The following is a 19955-nucleotide window of genomic DNA, read 5'->3' on the forward strand; positions in this document are numbered from 1 at the left end:
ACTAATTTACATGCTTATATATTTAATGATATGTTTATAGACATTTCTTACATATACTTTGGTATATGTAAAGGATTTAGTAAAGGATGCATCTTAGTCATTTTTGCAGGCAAGATGGATTTACTATAATCCATCTACACTTGTTCACCCAATTCCCCTTGCAAACAATGGCATGAAGCTTGGCAGCTGACCCAGGGGTAGAACAAGATCCACAGGCTTCACAGGAACTGGGCCTGCCAGCCTGAAAGTAATTAGTACTTCATTCTCTCCAGCTCAGCCTCAGACTTGGAGACAGAGATACTGGCAGGACTATAGTGATCTGGGTTTTGGAAGAAACTGCTTATGAGCTTTTACTTGGGTCATAAAAGACATAAGGTTATAAGCTGATGTTTTCCCTGAAATATCTTTTTACACTGATGTGTATGTGTGTATATCTATAGTGCACACACATATATATGTGTGTGTATATTCCAACCTAACAACTAAAAGTTAACTAATAAGAAAATAGACCAAAATGATATTGAGAATTCCTAGCTTTGTGATACTTAAAATGATACAGTGATACTTAAAATGACGACATGTAACTAGCTTTGATGTGGCCTATTGCTCCTATTCAAAAAGCTTTTTCATCCTTGTCCCCTGGAAACAAGGGCAATATGAAGCTGACGTCTGCTTCTTATTGCTCAACCCCGTTTTTGATTGATGTGCTGCTATTTCCTAGCAGTCCTCAGCCATGGTTTTTGAAGATGTATTTTACTGTATCTTCAAAACCTTTCTTCTGCATTCTCAGTTTACTGCTGTGTTAATTTTCTTCATGAGAGCATTTGACCTTATTCACTTACTGTTAAGTAATCCACCAAATTCTGGCATCTGTTCAATAATTTTGGCTACCCCAGCCAGTTTAGCGATATCCTGAGGCTTCCTAATGTATGTAGCTTCTTGCATAGAGCTGATAGCGGGTTAAATACTAGTCACAGTATAATCTAATTCTTGTTATGTAGACTTGATTCAAATGACAAAGAAGGACATCCAGCTTCTGCTAATAGTTTACATTTTGTGTTTTTCCTTTTTTCCTTACCCCCAACAGTATACCTGACGAGGCAGATGACTATAACTCCCTAATTTATCCAGTAGTTTTAAGGAATACCATTCAGAGTAGAAAAGTAGCTCCAGACTAACCTGTGGTCAATCAGTTGCTTCATCCCATAGTAATCAAACAAGGCTGAGATAGAAGTGGTCATTTGTTTCTAATGAGTTCTATTAAATATATGCTAATACTTAATTTAACCATATCTGTGATCTTTTCTTCAGCATGGAATCACCACTGTTTCACATGAGACTGTTCTACATCCTTATCATTTTTTTATTTACTATTTTCTGATTTTCAAAATGACAGTGGCGATTATGTTAGTAAACAGTACATCATTTATGGTATGTGCTATCTACATAAGCTGGTTCCTAACACAACTAAAATTCATTTTTCTACTTTAATGCTGCATCACAGAAAGTGTTTATTTTAAAATTAACTCCAGTCAAGGTTATATTCAACAGATTAATATTGAAACCAAACATACAGAAATCCACAAACAAGTTGGCATATAACCAACAATAATAGAATCAGGACCATTTGAAGCAGATAAAAATAAAGATCTGTTTATACCTATTTATGATATTCTTTATCACTGCTTTCTAGATGTAAAGTGAATTTAGTGCTTATACGTCTTATGATGTCCCTTGAGCTCATGGGAAGTACTATCCAACATATATGAGGGAATACAAATGAGTTTCTAACTGGCATGTTAAATTTTTCTGTTTGAAGCAGTTTTTAAATTTAAGCAGAAAGTAAGTATAGCTTTGCTGGCCTTCATCATTGTTTCCTCTGTTCTATTGCAATCAGCAAAGCTATTTAAATCCAGCCAGGTATTTATGTCTAGTTTTAATAAGACACTAGACTAAACCTACAAAATAGACAAATTAGCCAGAAACTGTTCATTCAGAGAAAGGATGTATGGTATAAAGAGCAAAGGAATGCAGGATCATGACAAATGCATGCGAATCCTGGGAAACAATATGAATGCCCCAGCAACCTCTGACTACTTTGCATAATTGACTCCATGAGTGAATCTGAAATTTAGCTTTCAGTTTTTCATAATTGTATATTTATAGTAACATGCTTCAAAAACTTTAAAGTAAAATGTAACAAATTACTGTTAAAAATAAAGAATATCTGTGTTGTACATTTAAATCATTTTAAAGAACTCTTAAGTATCTACATCAAGAGAGATTTATATAGGATTGATATAAAATAAGGAATATATAAGAATTAAAATGGTACCTGGTTTGCATTTTTCTTAAAATGATTTAATGTACCTAAATTCTCACTTCTAACTTAGTAACTTTAGTGAATCACATCTGAATGTTTATTTTCTACATGATGGACTCTGCTAGAATGTTGTGGTATAACATTCTTATAGTTCTGTTGATGTTTATGTAATATTTGTTGCTGTTTAGGATCAACAATTGCACATGATACTTTATATTGAAATAAGACACTTACTGAATATTACTATTTTACTTCAAGTCTAATTTTAGTTCCAGAGAAGGCAGTGATGTTTTAAAGGCTTGGACAATTTTTTCTTTTTCTTTTATGCCAGGAAGATCACTTAAAAACAAATACTTGAGGTTTCTGGAAGAGAAATTTTTTAAAGTTAATTTAATTTGGCCTCTACTCATAGCATTAAAAATAAACTTGCTTTATTGACTTAAAAAAGCTACACATAGAATGTGTTCATATCATCCTACACTTTCAAAATGACTTTGAGAACGGTAGTCTTAGAGTACTACTTTAAATGAAATTCATGCTAGGCACTAAGCCAGACCTTGGACAGTTTAGTTGTTCTGAATTACATCAATAATGCTGCTGAATTCTTCCAAATATTTTATGTATATTATGGCATAGAACTCCTTTGTATGTTAAATATAAAATATGACATCACTCATGGTGATGATTTTTTGCATCTGACACTAAAAGCAAAAACAACTAAAGCAAAAATAAACAAGTGGGACTACATCAAATTGAAAATCTTATATACAGTAAAGGAAACCATCAACAAAATGAAAAGGCAACCTACTGAATGGGAGAAAATATTTGCAAATCATATATCTGATAAGGAACTAACATCCAAAATGTATAAAGAACTCATACGACTCAATAGGAAAACCCCCAAACAATCCAATTTTTAAAATGGGCAAAATATCTGAATAGACATTTTTCCAAAGAAGACATACAGATGGAGAACAGGTACATGAAAAGATACTCTACATCATTATCAGGGAAATGCAAATCAAAACCACTATGAGATATCACCTCATACTGTTGTTAGAATGGCCATTATCAAAAAGACTAGAAATAAGTGTTGGTGAGGATGTAGAGAAAAGGGAGGCCTTGTGCAGTTGGTGGGACTGTAAATTGGTGCAGTCATATGTAAAACAGCATGGAGGTTCCTCAAAAAATTAAAAACAGAACTACCATATGATCCAGCAATTCTACTTTTCAGTATTTACTGAAGAAAACAAAAACACTAACTCGAAAAGGTATCTGTACCCCCATGTTCATTGCAGCATTATTTATCATAGTCAAGATACAGAAACAACCTAAGCGTCCATTGATGGATTAGGTAAAGAAAATGTGGTATATGTATACAATGATGTAGTATTCAGCCATAAAAAAATGAAATTCTGCATTGGCAACAACTTGGATGGACCTTGAGGGCATTATGCTTAGTGAAATAAGTCAGAGAAAAACAAATATTGTATGATGTCTTATACGTGGAAGCTAAAAATAAATAAATAAGCAAGTTCATAGATACATAGAACAGATTGATGGTTGCCAAGGGCACAGGGTGGGGAGTGGGAGAAATGGGTGAACGGTTTCATGTTTTTGTTCTTAGTTTAGGTAAATTGAATTTTTAAAATATGAATCTTAACCTAGGAAGGAAAAGAAATTGGGAAAATTCTTAAAGGAACCAAGTGTGTATTAAAAGGTGAAGCTTTAAAGCCTCAACTAATGTAAGAGATAAACAATCTAGTACTTTTGGTTCTAATGTTTAAGATTTCTCAGACTTCTGTGGTGCTGAGGTTACTGGCAGAACATAGGGGAAATTAAAAGATGGGGAGGAAGTATAATAGCTAGTGCTTATTGAAAGCTTTCTGTAATAGGAACCCTGCTAGGTGCTTTATGTAGGTCAATTTTTTAAAAATGCTCCCTAAAAAATGCAGTACAACCATAACATATTAAGGGTGATAATTTAAACTTTTAAAATATTATAGCTGACAGTTAAGTCATTTTCATAAATTATATTTTTCAGAATTAAAAAAAAGAGACCACTTCTCAACTGTTTTAAATTCCAATTATTCACCTTAACATTATCGAGTTTCCATTTTGGCACTGACCACCTACCTTAAATGATGCAAAGCAATGATACCTTTGTCTGTGACATTCCCACATGAAATTATTTCCATTTCCAACATGCTTTTTTGTAAATTTCCAAGTTGACTAAGTCTCTCCAAACAGTCATCCTCAATATAGTGACACTTGCATAGCCTTATTTTTTCAACATGCTGTAGGCCTTCTGGGGGAAAAATAGTACAGTTTAAGAACCTGCTTTACCATTAAGATGATCAACTATCCTAGTTTGCCCAGAATTGTTCTAGTTTTAGGATTGAAAGTCCTAAGTCCTAGGAAACCTCTTAGCCCCAGGAAAACAGTAATGATTAGTCACCCTATTAACCATACAAGGTATTCACTATACGGGTTGTGCTGATGGACAGGGCCGTTCTGCAGTCAGATGCCCAATGCACTGGAGGAAAGAAATGCCCACACAAGCAGAAGTTGTGTGGATCTAATTATTTCTACATTCGTGAGCGTTTCTCAATGACAGAAGTTTGACAAAGATAATTTGACAAACAAGGCCTTGAGTTTTAAGTCAATAAAGCACAGAATAAAGGCATGTAGAGACAAGCTTAGCGCAGGGAGAAAGGAGAGGAAGGTATTTGTAACCTCTATTTAATTTAAAAATAAATATCATACGCAGGAAGAAACAAGCTGGATTGAACTGAAAAAGGCAAAAAGGACACACCTATGACTATAACAGTGAGTCAACTGCAACCAAACGTCACTGCAAATCACCTGCATTTCCCATAACAAATGATAGGGGAGTTACCCATGTGATCAAATCCAATGCTCATGATACAAGAATCAGTGGCATCAATTGCCTGAATCTTGTATTTGTCCAGAGGGCCTGTTGGGAGGTGGTTGTAGTCCTTCTGCCACCTCTCCTGGCCGTGGTAGCGCACCACAGCCCCACAGCGCAGCAGCCACTCGGACGCTGCCCTGTCAGGGCCAACATCCCGGATGCGTTCATGATCCACTCTGTTGGCAAGAGAACAAAGGCAGGTAGCTTTTACTATAGTCACTAGCTTCTTAACTGTGTTCACCAAAGTAAATACAGAATAGCAACCACTTTTCACTTCACATGATGAGGAGGGAGATAATATATTAGTGAAATCCATGTAAAGAAAACACTCGATGGCTCTACCTGCTACCCTTTTTGCTTTTGTTTTTGTTTTCAAGTGAACTCTGTCAAGGCATGTTATTCTTATGTGAGTTTATCAGGCAGACATTGAGTCTTCATTGATTCGTATGTAGCACAATAGTTTCACACCAGGAGGTACTCAGTATCTATGTTTTGAATGAATGACTACACTTGGTTATCATTTTTATTAATGACAAAAGATTAAAAAGGGAATAATTTTGAACCTTTGTTCAAATTAATGTCATTAAGTGATATTCATTAATTTTAACATATGCCTTTTTCTCTAGCTAGTGGTATTAATGCTATATTAAGCAACAAGGAGGTTAGTTTTGTCAGTTTCAAAATGATATCTCTAAGCATGCCACCAACTTTTTATTTTATTTTATTTTTTAAAATAAATTTATTTATATATTTATTTTTGGCTTCGTTAGGTCTTCGTTGCTGTATGCGGGCTTTCTCTAGTTGCGGCGAGCGGGGGCTACTCTTCATTGTGGTGTGCAGGCTTCTTATTGAGGTGGCTTCTCTTTGTGTGGAGCACAGGCTCTGGGTGTGTGGGCTTCAGTAGTTGTGGCATGTGGGCTCAGTAGTTGTGGCTTGTGGGCTCTAGAACGCAGGCTCAGTAGTTGTGGAACACGGGCTTAGTTGCTCCGTGGCATGTGGGATCTTTCTGGACCAGGGCTCGAACCCGTGTCCCCTTCATTAGCAGGCAGATTCTTAACCACTGCACCACCAGGGAAGTCCCCCAACCAACTTTTTAAAACCTTGATTTCCCTTGATAGTATTCAAAAGGTTAACTATGTCCCTTAAGAAGCCATAGAATAAAATATTCTAAAATTACATTTACTGAGCTTTTCTGATTACAAAAGTAATAAATGTTCATTTCAGAAAACTTGAAAGGCATTGAAAGGATGAATAAGAATCACTTAAGTCCTGTAACCCAGACAGTTAATATTCTGTAATCTATTTTTCTGATCTTTATTCAGTGCTTGTATGTTTTATTTGCTTTAAAAGAAAGTTAGGATCGTACTGCACGCACGACACAAAAAACGTTTGAAACACAAGAAATAACCAAATTAGCTACTGGGAACTCATCAAGCTGTAACAATTCCCACGTTTCTTCACTTTAGTTAAACTTACTTATTAAACACTGCATTCAACCAGCCCCAGAAGTATCGGGAGTCACGTGACCTTGGGAGTTTCTTTAAGCCACAGAACTGCTGGGAAATTTTTCCAAACAGCATCATTTGATCTAGACACATAAAACAGTATTCATATTAGATCATCAGCTGGCAATCAGAGTCCCATACATATGGCAGCTGACTTTACAACTTCAGGGTCAGTGTTCTTGTGCTGATAAAGCTGATGACTCACTTGCCACTCAGTAGTTATTAAGCAAGTTACTCCTGTCTGTTTTTTGGTTTCTTTTGCTGCAAAAATGAGAGGCTGAATTGAATGGTCTCTATGGTTCCTTCCAGCTTGGACATTGTTCTTTCTACTTGTTCACTCCTCAATTGGAGTCAGCCTGCAGTGGTGCCACCTGGCGTCCATGCAGGCAGTGCATCTACAAGTTTACTGAAACCAGCTCCAGTCCCAATCTACATTTCCAGTACCAAAATGACAAACTAAAATCACCTAAGGAGCAATGTGTCAAGGTTAAGACACTTACGTCCAGAAAAGGAGAGGAGTCGTGGAAACAGATCTTCCTATCACAAGGCTGCAAGTAGTGTCCCCAGAACAGTGCAAAGCAAGAGCTGTACAGGGCAGCTGGGAAAGACTGGGCAAGTAACTTCACCTCTCTGACCCTTGGTTTTCTCATTTGTAAAATAAGATGATTTGCTCAGATGATTTCCAGCTGTAAAAACCCATAACTATGAGTTGAGAAGGCGATTTTGGAATTGGGTCTCAACCTGATTTATCTCAATTCAAGTTTCTCTGATAGTGTGCCAGGTGGGGAGAAAACAAAGATAAATGGAACATGGTCTCTGTCTTTGAGGAGCTGACAATTTAATGCAGGGTGGAGTGAGCTAAAACAAGTTACCAGGTAGTTAAAATAAATGATAGAACCTGGAAAAGACCTCAAAAGAGTTAAAGACACACAAGGATTTCAATAGACAAAGATGCCAGGAAAATGTAGGTCAGGTGATAAGCTGAGGCAGGAACCTTTAAGGCATGTTGTAGTTCAGTTGGCTCAGCACATGGGGGTCATGAGAAGAGGAGGGAGACAATGTACATAGTCACATCGGGAAGGGTCTCCCATGTTCAGCCAGAAAGTTTGTCTTCTGCAGGTGGCTAGGAATCATTGAGATTTTAGCACAGAGCACTGGCATGGTTAGAACTATGCTTCAGGAATATTACTCAGACAGCAGCATCAAGATTGAGGGTCATTTAGAGATGAGGAAACTTAAGCCCTGATAATAAGTAACTTGCTGACACCCTAAATCCTTTCTGGAACAAGGTGGGGTATTAATAAACGCATGTGTTTAAAGGGACCTGTCCAATGTTTCATGGTTAATTGTTAGCAGTGCTGAAACTGGAACCTAGTTTTCTCTCTTATTAGTCCAGGGCTCTTTCCTCAGTCATTGGATGGTTCTAGAACTCAGGAAAAAGAAGAGGACTAGAAAGAGGCCTGAGTGGGAACTACCTTAGAGCTGAGGAAGTGCCCAAGGATGTTGGGTTGTAAAACAAAGAGAGCTGAGGTCTGAGGACAGAACCCTGGCGCCATCTACTAGCCTCTTTATCCCTTCTCCATCATCACTCTGCCTTCATTACTGCAAACTTCTCCCCCTGCTACTTCCTCCCACATTCTCAGCCCTTTCCAGCTTTTGGTTAAATCTCTCTCCACCCGTGCCCATCTCAGTAACTCCTTTGGCTGCCAACCTTATTTACAAATCTGGGCTTTCCAGCTTCAACTCAGGCTGTTCCCTCCATTTACCATCCCTCCCCGCCCCCCAGAATCCTATGGAAATCTTCCCCAACCTCAAGACCTTACTCAAATGCCATCTCCATCCATCCATTCATTCATGCAATAAATATTGAATGTCTGCTATACTTAGTGCAAGAGATTCAATGGCAAGACAGAGCAAAACAAAACAACACAGGAGAGACCGAGAAAAACATGGTTCCTGTCCTCATAGAATGTGTAGTATATATACCATATATGTATAGATGACATATAAACAAATGAATAACATGCAACACGATGTCTTAATGGAGGTATGGACAAGTTCTGTGAGAGCTTAGCGAAGGGAGTGAGGGATAGGCTTCATACTAGAGGTGTCTTCTGAGATGGGTCTCAAAGGATGATTAAGAGTTTCCAGTTAGGCAGAAAAAAGAAAAGTATGAAGGGCAAAAGAAAGAGCAAGAATCACATATTACTCATTTCCATTTTTCTTAGCACCTAGCACAGCACCATTCCCTAATGCAAGTTTAATAAATATTTGGCAATTAATAATCTTCAATGGGTGATACATTTTCACGCAGAAACCAAGGAAACTCATTAAGTGGGTAAATTAGAGAGGTTTGTGAAAATTGAAGTACTTTCACTTGATTCATTTTGGCCCACCTTGTATTTCTGCTTAAGGGAAAGATTAAACCAAATTTACTTCAGCTTATGATCTCTAAAAATATTAGATATTATATTTAAAATAATTTAAACATGAAAATTAAGTTTTTATTTAGCAATAAATTAAAAAAACTAATTGGTAGGTTTTTGCATTCTCAACTGCTACTTTGTTAATTGATGTTAGGAATTTCAGATGAATTCAAGCAGCTACCTCTGAGAATGCTTTCTAGAGGGAAAGAGGAGACCTCTGGTGGTGAGTTGATGAATTTAGCTTTAATAAATTAAACAAGTGAAATGCAAGTTAAAAAATAACCACTACTAAATTACCGCTGTGATAAATAATTTAGGAATTAAAATTATTTTAAAAATTCTTCTTACTATCATAACACAGCTTAGAGCCATAAGTTTGTAACAGATGTTTCTAAAAGTTGCTATATGTTCACGACTTAGAGAAGACCAGACCTCTAATGTGTGACTCAAAATAGGATATGGAGAGTCCCCCAATTTGCATATAAACAAGTTTTTTTTTAAAAAATGGAAGTTCTTTTTTTACATATGAGACATAATTACTTAGGTGGGCTATTCAAAACGTTGGCTATTTTAGTGGTCAAAAAGACTGAACTAGCCAACTCATTCTTGAGGGCAGTAAAAGTGTGAAGAGAGGGGTGGGTGGTGTCAGAACTGGGGCGTTTTTACTCCCCAAATTATAACCCCACTTCACTGCAAATTCATCCATTATTGATGCCAATTCTTATTCCTGAGGTGTCTAGAGTCTAGTGAAATAGAACAGCAGAGCAATTGCTTAGGAATGAGAAGCAAAGTTTCCAAAAGCCACTCTTAGGCTAATATTGCTTGACACCCATTGAACTAATTTCACATAGGTTCTGACCTAGATGGAAGATGAACAAGAATTCTTAGCTGAGGAGGGTGGTGGCTAGAACGCAAGTGTCTCTAGCCAAAGACATTACAGGGTGAATGAATGGAAGGTGAGCTCTTGATGTGAGATTATCTAAATGAAACAAATTAATGTACAGTTAAGCCTAGGGGAGAAGGTAAGCAGAGAAAATTTTACAAAAAGAGCATGTGTATTTTGAGTTCTTTCACTTTGCTAAACTAAGAAGCACGTGCTCAAAATCACAGAGTAGTAAAAAAGTCACTATTCTGGGCTGACCCATGAAAGCCTGACCACAGACCCTAGAACTGTATAATTCTGTACTCAACCTAGTAACAAATCAACTACATCCCATGCAATGGTTAAAATAAAAAATAGTGATAGTGCCAAAAGTTGGTGACACTGAAGAGGAACTGAACTGGATCACTCAACACTGCTGGTGGGAATGTAAAATGGTCCAGCCACTTTGGAAAACAGTTTGGCAGTTTCTTACAAAAGTAAACATGTGCTTATCATATGACCCAGAAATTGGACTCTTGGGCATTTATCCCAGAAAAACAAAAACAGGCTCGCACAAAAAGCTGTACACTAATGTTCATAGCAGCTTTATTTGAAATAGCTAAAAACTAAAAGTAACTCAGATGTCCTTCAATGGGTGAATGGTTAAACATGCTGTGGTACATCCATACCATGAAATACTTCTCAGCAATTAGAATGAACTATCAATACATGCATCAATTTGGATGGATCTCAAGGGATTATGCTGAGTGAAAAAGCCAATTCCAGAAAATTACATACTGTATAATTCTGCTTATGTAACATTCTTGGCATGACAAAATTTTAGAAAGGGAGACTAGAACGGGGAAGAGGGTGCCCTGCAGGAGAGAAGTGTAGTTATAAAAGGACAACCGAGGGATCCTGGTGGTGATGGAACTGTGCTGTAGCTTGCCCGTGGTGGATACAAGAATCTACACATGGGGAATTCCCTGGTGGTCCAGTGGTTAGGACTCTGAGCTCTCACTGACAAGGGCTGGGGTTCAATCCCTGGTCGGGGCACTAAGATCCCAAAAGCCCGACGGCGCGGCCAAACAAAACAAAACAAAACCTACACATGTGATAAAAACTATACAGACCTAAATACATGCACGAAGGTAAAACTGTGGTTATCTCAATAAGATCCATGGGCTGTGTCAATGTCAATTTCCTGGTTGAGTTATTGTTCTGTCCTTTTACGAGATGTTACCATTGGGGAAGACTGGGTAAAGGGTACACAGGATCTCTACTGTTTCTTACAACTGCATGGGAATCTACGATTAGCTTAAAACTAAAAAGTTGAACTAAAAAAATAACCATTTCTTATTTTTTTCATTTGTGATGAACAAGCAGGCAACATTCCACATTACTTTCGCAAATAAAGAAAATATGTACAACTGTCCAGGTGATAAAACCATATAAACATAATAAAAGCCATCATTTTATCGAGCACTTTACTGTGCTAACATCTGATGAGCCTTATCTCGTGTAATCCACATGAAGGAGATCCTGCTATTACTCCTAGTTCACAGAGAAGGGTCTGAGGCAAAGAGGTGAAGTGACTTCCCCAAGCTACCCGACTAATAACTGGAGCCAAATTCACACAGGCAAGAATAAGTCCTTCCAGCAATAAAGTTAAATGATTCTATTTTTGTTCAGCTGTCCTGACCCTAAAAATTAAAAAACTTCCATCAAGCAGCGAGAACAAATGTTAGTTAAACAGGCATGGTGATAAAGGATCACGTAATTTAACACAGGTTTTTCATACATTACATGGTCCACTTCCCTCATTTTACAGATAAACAGGGGTGAAGTGACCTGCACAGGTGAGTCGCTGTTCCCAGGCCCGTACAGCATATTTAAAAGTATATCTCGGTCCAGGATTTTTAAAAAAAGGAAATAGATTGCTAAATGATGTCAGACACCGAGACGTCTGGTTCATTTAGGTGCTCAATATTTACAGGACCAATAAATGAATGAATGGCACGTCAGGAGCCACATATATGGAAGTCCAGAAGACTGCAGGCTATCAGGCGTTGCCATGACAGAGCCTCCGTCCGGAGAGGGCTAGGGCTGGACAGCGAATGCCCCTCCAGTGGCCACTCCACTGGGTGGGAGCCGAGTTGGAGATCGCGGTGCCCTGAAAGGAGCCTCGAGTGACGCGGGGCGGGGCTGAGGGGGGCGGGGTCGAGAGGGGCGGAGCCTCGAGTGACGCGGGGCGGGGTCGAGAGGGGCGGGGCCTGGCGGGAGGAAGGGAGGCCGCTGGGCTTGCCCAAACGACGGTTTTCACCATAATCATTCCGACTTTCTTACGCGGCCCCGAGTCCGCTCGGCGGTGAAGATCGAGGACGCCCGACTCGGTGGGCCAGCTTTTCAGTCAGCCTAGCGATGGGAGAAGGGAAAGGGCAGAGGGTAACCACCACCCTACACCCGCCCCACCCGGGGCCTAGCTCCTCTACTCACAGCGTCAAAAGGAGGGAGCGAGCTAGCGTCCCCAGCGTCTACGGCGGCGCCGGCTTGCCCTACGCCCTCCGCCGCGCGAGTCCATTGGCCACTGGCGGCTGCTCTCACGTGGGGCGAAAGAGCGCCCCTCATTGGCCTCTGCCTGGGGGCGGGGCTAGAGAGCGCCTGGACCTGGGCAGTGTAGGGCTCAAGGGCCGGCTCCTGGGGCTTGAGGCAGGGGAGGAGGCGCAGGCGATGGTGCCAGCGCTACGTTACCTAGGCAGTGTCTGCGGACTGGCCCGCGGGGGGTTTCCCGGGGGCTTCTCCGCGGCGTGCGCGCCCGCGCCGGGGAAACCCTGGCTGTTGTGCCAAGGTGGCCGCAGAGCCAGCACCAGGTGAGTAGCCGCTGGCCCGACCCCCCGCGGTCTGCGCTGCTTCTCTCAGAGGTGCCTCGTGCTGGACCTCTGCCCCTGCGCTACTTCCCTGTCCTCGGCGTGGGAGAGGGTCGGGATCCTGTGAATCCCGGACTCCAACCTATGATGCCAGGAGCTACCTGCCTGGATCATCTGTAGGTTTGTGGGCGAGAGGAAAAGAATAAGAAAGGCAGTGTTGAGTAGAGGTCAAGAACAGTTCTGGCTCAGAATACAACCCCACCACTTCCTATTCAACTCTGGGCGGGTTAGTTAAGCTCCTTAAAAGCTCAGTTGTGAATAGGATCCTAGTCTCTCGCGTTAAGTGGTCGTTTTGAGGATTAAAGGACCTAACACACTGTAAGCAATCAAATATGCTGTTTATTCGCTGGCCTTCCTGATGTTACTTGGAAGATCTAAAACCAGTCTTATATCAATCAGTTCCTGGCACACGCATGCTGCATAGAGTTGCCCCTGTGAGAAGCAGCTCAGTTAGTTGCTAATTAAACCCTGCAGAATTCAGCGCCCTGTGATTTGAAGTTTGGAGACCACATTCGCTACTACTGTTTTTCTCTGCTCTCTGTAGAGGGAATGGTTTATGCGAAGGTTTCAAAGCTGGAAAGGTCTTGGCTGTTTCGGGAACTAGAATGTGGGCAAGATGAGTGTGACTAGAGCTTAGCGGAGCAGAGATGGTGTGGAATGACATCGGAGAGGGGCTACATCACAGCACAGTTTTTGTTTTAAATAAACGTGAAATTTTATTCTAAGAGCGCTGGGAGGCTTTTAAAGGGTTTTAAAGAAGTGATTAAATGTTGATGTTTCTGAAGTTGATTCTGGCTGTCGTGTATTAGTAGACTGGAGGGGGATTAGAGTGGGATAGGATTTGTGATTCATCGTGGGGGTTTGTAGACAGCTCTTTTGGGAACCTTTTTTTAAGGGAAGAAAGGTAAGGTTAGTGAAGGTTTTGTTTATACTTTTTATTTTTTCTTTTTATACTTTTGAAATGATTATAGATCCATAGGAAGTTGCAAAAGAACAGAGAGCTCTCATGTACCCTTCTTCACCCAATTTACCCCAGCAACACCTTACATAACTGTAATAACAGTATCAAAACCAGGAAATTGACATTAGCACAATCCACCGGCCTTATTCAGGTTTTCATCAGTTTTAGAAGTTTTGCACTTGTTTGTTTTTTTTTAATTGCTTTACTACTTATAGACCTTTATTCTATATAACATTTAGTATCTTAAAATATTATTTTGAAAATGTTATTGAAATTAGGTAAATAGATTTGGGGGAGATTTACTTCTTTATAATTTTGAGTTTTCCCATCCATGAACTTGGCATATCTTTTCATTTATGCATACTCATTCGTTACTTAAAGTTTATTTATTTGTTGATTTTTTGGCTGCATTGGGTCTTCATTGCTGCGCAGGGGCTTTCTCTAGGTGCGGAGAGCAGGAGCTACTCTTTGTTGTGGTGCATGGGCTTCTCATTGCGGTGGCTTCTCTTGTTGCGGAGCACGGGCTCTAGGCCCGCGGGCTTCAGTAGTTGTGGTGCACGGGCTTAGTTGCTCCGCGGCATGTGGGATCTTCCTGGACCAGGGCTGGAACCCGTGTCCCCTGCATTGGCAGGCGGATTATTAACCACTGCGCCACCAGGGAAGTCCCTCATTTGTTATTTAATAGAGTTTAAAATTTTTCTCTGTGAAGTTCTTTTTTCTTAGGTTAATTCTTTGATTCCCTTATTGCTTTGTTGCTATTGTAAATAGTATCTTATTTTATATTATTCTTTCAGTTGGATCTTACTGGTATAGAAGATGCTTCTTTGTACTTCTTATCCAGTTTTGGAACCTGGTTTGTATGTGCTTCATAAAATGAGTTAGGGAGTTCTCAAACCTTTAAATTTTTCTGGAATATCTTTGATGATAGAGATTATCCGTTCCTTGAAAGTTTGGTAAAATGTATGTGTGTGTGTGTTTAGGTAGAAAGCTTTTGATGACTATTTTAATTTATAGTGATTGATTCAAAATTTCTATTTCTTTATGCCTCAGTAATTTTGCCCGAGGAGTCCCCCACCCCGTTTCATCTATGTTATCAAATTTATTAGCATATAGATCTCCATGATACTCTTTGATTATGTTTAAGATCCTTGTTGTGTCTTTACGTATTTTTTCTTTATTATTCTGTTTTATTTATTTGTGTCATCTCACTTTTTCCCCCATTACTCTTGCCAGAGGTCTGTCTACATTGTAAATCTTTTCAAATAAAAGATTTTTCTTCTTTATTATATTTTGTTATATATATGTTTTATATATTATATATACATGTTTATATATGTTTGTTTTTCTTTATTATATTTAACTTCTTGAGTTGTTAACTCATTAATTTTTGGTCCAGGAGTATTTTTAGGAGTGTCTCTTGCATGTTAAAGTTCCTGTAGCCTTGTTTACCCAAGAATATCTTTATTGAATCCTCATATTTAAATGGGATAGTTTGGGCTTCCCTGGTGGTGCAGTGGTTAAGAATCCACCTGCCAATGCAGGGGACATGGGTTTGAGCCCTGGCACGGAAGATCCCACATGCCGTGGAGCAGCTAAACCCATGTGCCACAACTACTGAAGCCCACACGCCTAGAACCCGTGCTGCACAACAAGAGAAGCCACGACAATGAGAAGCCCGCACACCGCAACAAAGGGTAGCCCCCGCTCAACGCAACTAGAGAAGGCCCGTGTGTAGCAACGAAGACCTAAGACAGCCCAAAATAAAAACAACTAAATAATAAATTAAAAAAAAATAAAAGATAGTTTAACTCTAGGTTAGAAGTCCTTTTTTTCTCCTTGAAAATAATGCTCCATTGACTTCTTGATTTCAGTGTCACAATTTAGAAATCTGATTTCAAGTGAATTCATGTTTTTTTTAATTTATATTTTATATTGGAGCATAGTTGATTAACAATGTTGTGTTAGTTTCAGGTGTACAGCAAAGTGATTCAGTTATACATATACATGTATCTATTCTTTTTCAAATTCTTTTCCCATTTAGCTTATTACAGAATATTAAGCAATGTTCCCAGTGCTATACAGAAGGTCCTTGCTGGTTATCTGTTTTAAACGTAGCGGTGTGTACATGTCAATTCCAAACTCCCTCCCTCCCCCGACCCTGCCCCCTGGTAACCATAGTTTGTTCTCTAAGTCTGTGAGTCTATTTCTGCTTTGTAAATAAGTTCATTTGTATCATTTTTTTTAGATTCTGTATATAAGCAATATCATATGATATTTGTCTTTCTCTGTCTGATTTACTTCACTTAGTATGATAATCTCCAGGTCCATCCATGTTGCTGCAGATGACATTATTTCATTCTTCTTAATGGCTGAGTAGTATTTCATTTTATATATGTACCACATCTTTATCCATTCATCTGTCGATGGACATTTAGGTTGCTTCCATGTCTCGCTATTGTAAACAGCGCTGCAATGAACATTGGGGTGCATGTATTCTTTTGAACCATGTTTTTCTCCGGATACATGCCCAGTAGTGGGATTGCTGGGTCATATGGTAGTTCTATTTTAGTTTTTCAAGGAACCTCCACACTGTTCTCCATAGTGACCGTACCAAATTATATTCCCACAAACAGTGCAAGAAGGTTCCCTTTTCTCCACACCCTCTCCAGCAGTTATTGTTTGTAGATTTTTTGAGGATGCCCATTCTGACTGGTGTGAGGTGATATCTCATTGTAGTTTTGATTTGCATTTCTCTAATAATTAGCGATGTTGAGCATCTTTTCTTGTGCCTGTTGGCCATCTGTATGTCTCCTTTGGAGAAATGTCTATTTAGCTCTTCTGCCCAATTTTTGATTGAGTTGTTTGTTTTTTTGATATTGAGTCACGTGAGCTGTTTGTAAATTTTGGAGACTAATCCCTTGTTGGTTGCATTGTTTACAAATATTTTCTCCTATTCTGTGGATTGTCTTTTCATTTTGTTTATGATTTCCTTTGCTGTTACATGCACTCATTTTTGTGTGTGTTACTATGCAATTTAACCGCATGTGTTAATTTGTGTAACTGCCACCACAATTAAGAAACAGAAATGTTCCATCAATACAGAGATTGTGTTACCTACCCCTTTATGTTCACATCCCATTTCTCCACCCTTTCTAACCTTTGGCAACCATGAATCTATTTTTCAGCTCTATAATTTTGTCAGTTTGAAAATGTTATATAAGTGGAATCACACAGTATGTAACCCTTTGAGACTGGCTTTTTCGTGCAGCATAATGTCCTTGCGATCTATCTAAGGTGTTGCCTGTGTTCCATTTAATTGTTGAGTAGCAGTCTATGATATGGATGTATTGCAGTTTGTTTAACCACTCCCCAGTTGAATGGTATCTGGGCTGTTTCAGTTTTTGGCCATTATGAATAAAGCTGCTATGAACACTTATGTACAGATTTTTGTAGGAACGTAAGTTTTCATTTCTCTGGGATAAATGCCAAAGAGTGCAGTTGCTAAGACATGTAGTAAGCACATGTTTAGTTTTTTAAGAAACTGCCATACTGTTTTTCCAGAGTGGCTGTACTATTTTACATTCCTACCGGTAACGTGTGAGTTGATCCAGTTCCTCTCATCCTCACCAGCATTTGTTGTTATCATTTAAAAAAAAAAAAAAAGCCATTGTGATAGGGGTGTAGTGATGTCTCATTGTAGTTTTAGTTTGCATTTTCCTAATGACTAAAGGTATTGAACATATTTTCATGTACTTATTTGCCATCTATATATCTGTCCTCTTTGATGAAATGTTTGTTCATATCTTTTGCCTATTCTCTAAATGACTTGTTTGTTTTAATAAATTTATTTATTTATTTATTTATGGCTGCGTTGGGTCTTTGTTGCTGTGCGCGGGCTTTCTCTAGTTGCAGAGAGCAGGGCCTACTCTTCGTTGTGGTGTGCGGGCTTCTCATTGCGGTGGCTTCTCTTGTTGCAGAGCACGGGCTCTAGGCATGCGGGCTTCAGTAGTTGTCGCACGCGGGCTCAGTAGTTGTGGCTCGCGGGCTCTAGAGCGCAGGCTCAGTAGTTGTGGTGCACAGCTTTAGTTGCTCTGCAGCATGTGGGATCTTCCTGGACCAGGGCTCGAACCCACATCCCCTGCATTAGCAGGTGGATTCTTAACCACTGAGCCACCAGTGAAGTCTTGACTTGTTTATTTTTAGAGTTCTTAATATATATTTGAGAAATGTGTCCTTTGTCAGATATATGGTTTACAAGTGTTTTCTCCCAGTTTGTTCATTGTCTTCTTATCCTCTTAACAGAGTCTTTTGCAGAGCAAAAGTTTTTAATTTTGATGAAGTCCAGTTTATCATTTTTTTTTCTTTTATGGGTCATGGTTTTGGTGTGAACTCTTCAAGTAGCCCTAGATACCAAAGATTTTCTCCTATGTTTTCTTCTAAAAGTTTTATTGTGAATATTTGATGATATTTAAAAACTGAATTTTTTGGTTAGAATAATGACATTGTGTGTGTGTTTTGTTTTGTTTTGTTTTGTTTTTGCGTTACGCGGGCCTCTCACTGTTGCGGCCTCTCCCGTTGAGGAGCACAGGCTCCGGACGCGCAGGCTCAGTGGCCATGGCTCACGGGCCCAGCCGCTCCACGGCATGTGGGATCTTCCCGGACTGGGGCACGAACCCGTGTCCCCCGCATCGGCAGGCGGACTCTCAACCACTGCGCCACCAGGGAAGCCCTGTGTGTGTGTTTTTAAAGAGCCATTTTAGAAATAACATATTGAAATATTTACAGATCATGTTTAAGATTTAGATTGAAATAATATAATGCAGGAGGGGGTGAAAAAAAATAAATGGGGTGAAGAAGCAAGATAGGTCACGTTCCTGTAAAACCTAGATTTGTTGACCATGAGATCAGTGCTTATGGTAATCTTTTAAGCTTCTCATTTTAGATTTAGATAGACTATACATACCCTTTCTAATTTTTTAAATGATTATATAATCAGAGTTATGGCTACAACTGGTTCTGAGCCCGTTTCTGGACCACTTATTTCCTTAAGTGTGATGTTCTCACTGACTGTTTCCTTCTCAGCAGAATAAAAAAATTATAAATTTTTGTACACTAGGTGTTAAAGACTTAATGTTAACTTATCCTCAAGAATATTGCACCTGAATTTTTAACGAATAGATGGTAGAGGAGAGAGTGTGATAGTTAACAGAGTAACCACTGACGTAGCCAGGTTGGGCAGAGTATTATAGAGACTTAGAGCAGCTTGGGCAACTAGCCACTCTGCCTGCTGGCTGTAGCTGATTATACATGCATGTGACTTTTAAAGGTTTCTTCGTTAGTATAAAGCCAAATGTCACAAAGCCCAATAAACATTTGATTTTAATGATTACTAATTAATACTTTGTCAGTTGATAATGAAACTGTCAAGTTTGATAAAGTCTATTGTAAACATGCATTACTTTAAAGGTGGCTTTCTCTTAAAGCTCATTTGATGTAGTCATTATTGGTGGCGGAATTGTGGGGCTTGCCTCTGCCAGAGCACTCATCCTGCGACATCCAGCTCTTTCCATTGGTGTTCTGGAAAAGGAGAAAGATTTAGGTATGTATGTTCTCAGTGTTGCTTAACCTGAGCACCTGCTCATTTTGTCAGTTCTACATCTTTCATGCTGAATGTCGATGTTAGTGTCCCAGTTTGGATTCTTTAGAAAGCAGAGCCTAGGACTAGGATTTGGGTGTAGGTGATTTTTTTCAAGGTTATTCGAGGAGGCAGGAGTGAGGAGGTGGGGAGAGTAAACAGGGAAGAAGGAAAAACCTTGTGAGGGTGCGTTATCTAGGTTGCAGCTGTGAGCTTAATTCCACTGAGACCTCCAAGGAGCTACCTAATGTTTCCCAGGATTGTGCTCATTTATCCATCAGCTTCTGTCCCTTTGGTTGAGGATTGTCCATAGGGCGTTGAGTCCCTGTGCCCCCAAATATTAGAAAAGGCCCTGGAGCAGAAGGCAGAGAGCTGTAGTGGACC

The 19955-nt window shown here is 39.4% G+C and overlaps 2 protein-coding genes across 3 annotated transcripts in view; one reads left to right on the top strand and one right to left on the bottom strand.

The window, feature by feature from the left end:
* Positions 1-1494: 1494 nt before the first annotated feature.
* On the bottom strand, positions 1495-12598 carry DMAC2L (distal membrane arm assembly component 2 like). Of its 2 annotated transcripts, none has more exons than XM_065872933.1 (5): positions 12545-12598; positions 6732-6843; positions 5223-5431; positions 4460-4631; positions 1495-2686 (listed from the first exon to the last, which is right to left on the bottom strand). In XM_065872933.1, exons 2-5 carry the CDS (start codon positions 6836-6838, stop codon positions 2572-2574), a joined length of 603 nt encoding a protein of 200 aa, XP_065729005.1. In that variant the 5' UTR covers positions 6839-6843; positions 12545-12598; the 3' UTR covers positions 1495-2571. The 2 variants fall into 2 exon arrangements, with proteins under 2 accessions (XP_065729005.1, XP_065729006.1); XM_065872934.1 differs by lacking the exon at positions 12545-12598 and adding an exon at positions 11900-11915 and having other exon boundaries at positions 2572-2686.
* A 125-nt stretch (positions 12599-12723) lies between these two features.
* The window catches only part of L2HGDH (L-2-hydroxyglutarate dehydrogenase), a 51131-nt gene continuing 43899 nt past the window's right edge, over positions 12724-19955 (top strand). The window contains exons 1-2 of the mRNA XM_065872023.1: positions 12724-12918; positions 19420-19535. Of these exons, the coding sequence (XP_065728095.1) occupies positions 12779-12918; positions 19420-19535 (256 nt within the window). The 5' untranslated portion in view covers positions 12724-12778. The remainder of the gene's footprint in view (positions 12919-19419; positions 19536-19955) is intronic.

Source organism: Phocoena phocoena, chromosome 2 (assembly GCF_963924675.1).
Source record: "Phocoena phocoena chromosome 2, mPhoPho1.1, whole genome shotgun sequence".
Classification (NCBI taxonomy): domain Eukaryota; kingdom Metazoa; phylum Chordata; class Mammalia; order Artiodactyla; family Phocoenidae; genus Phocoena; species Phocoena phocoena.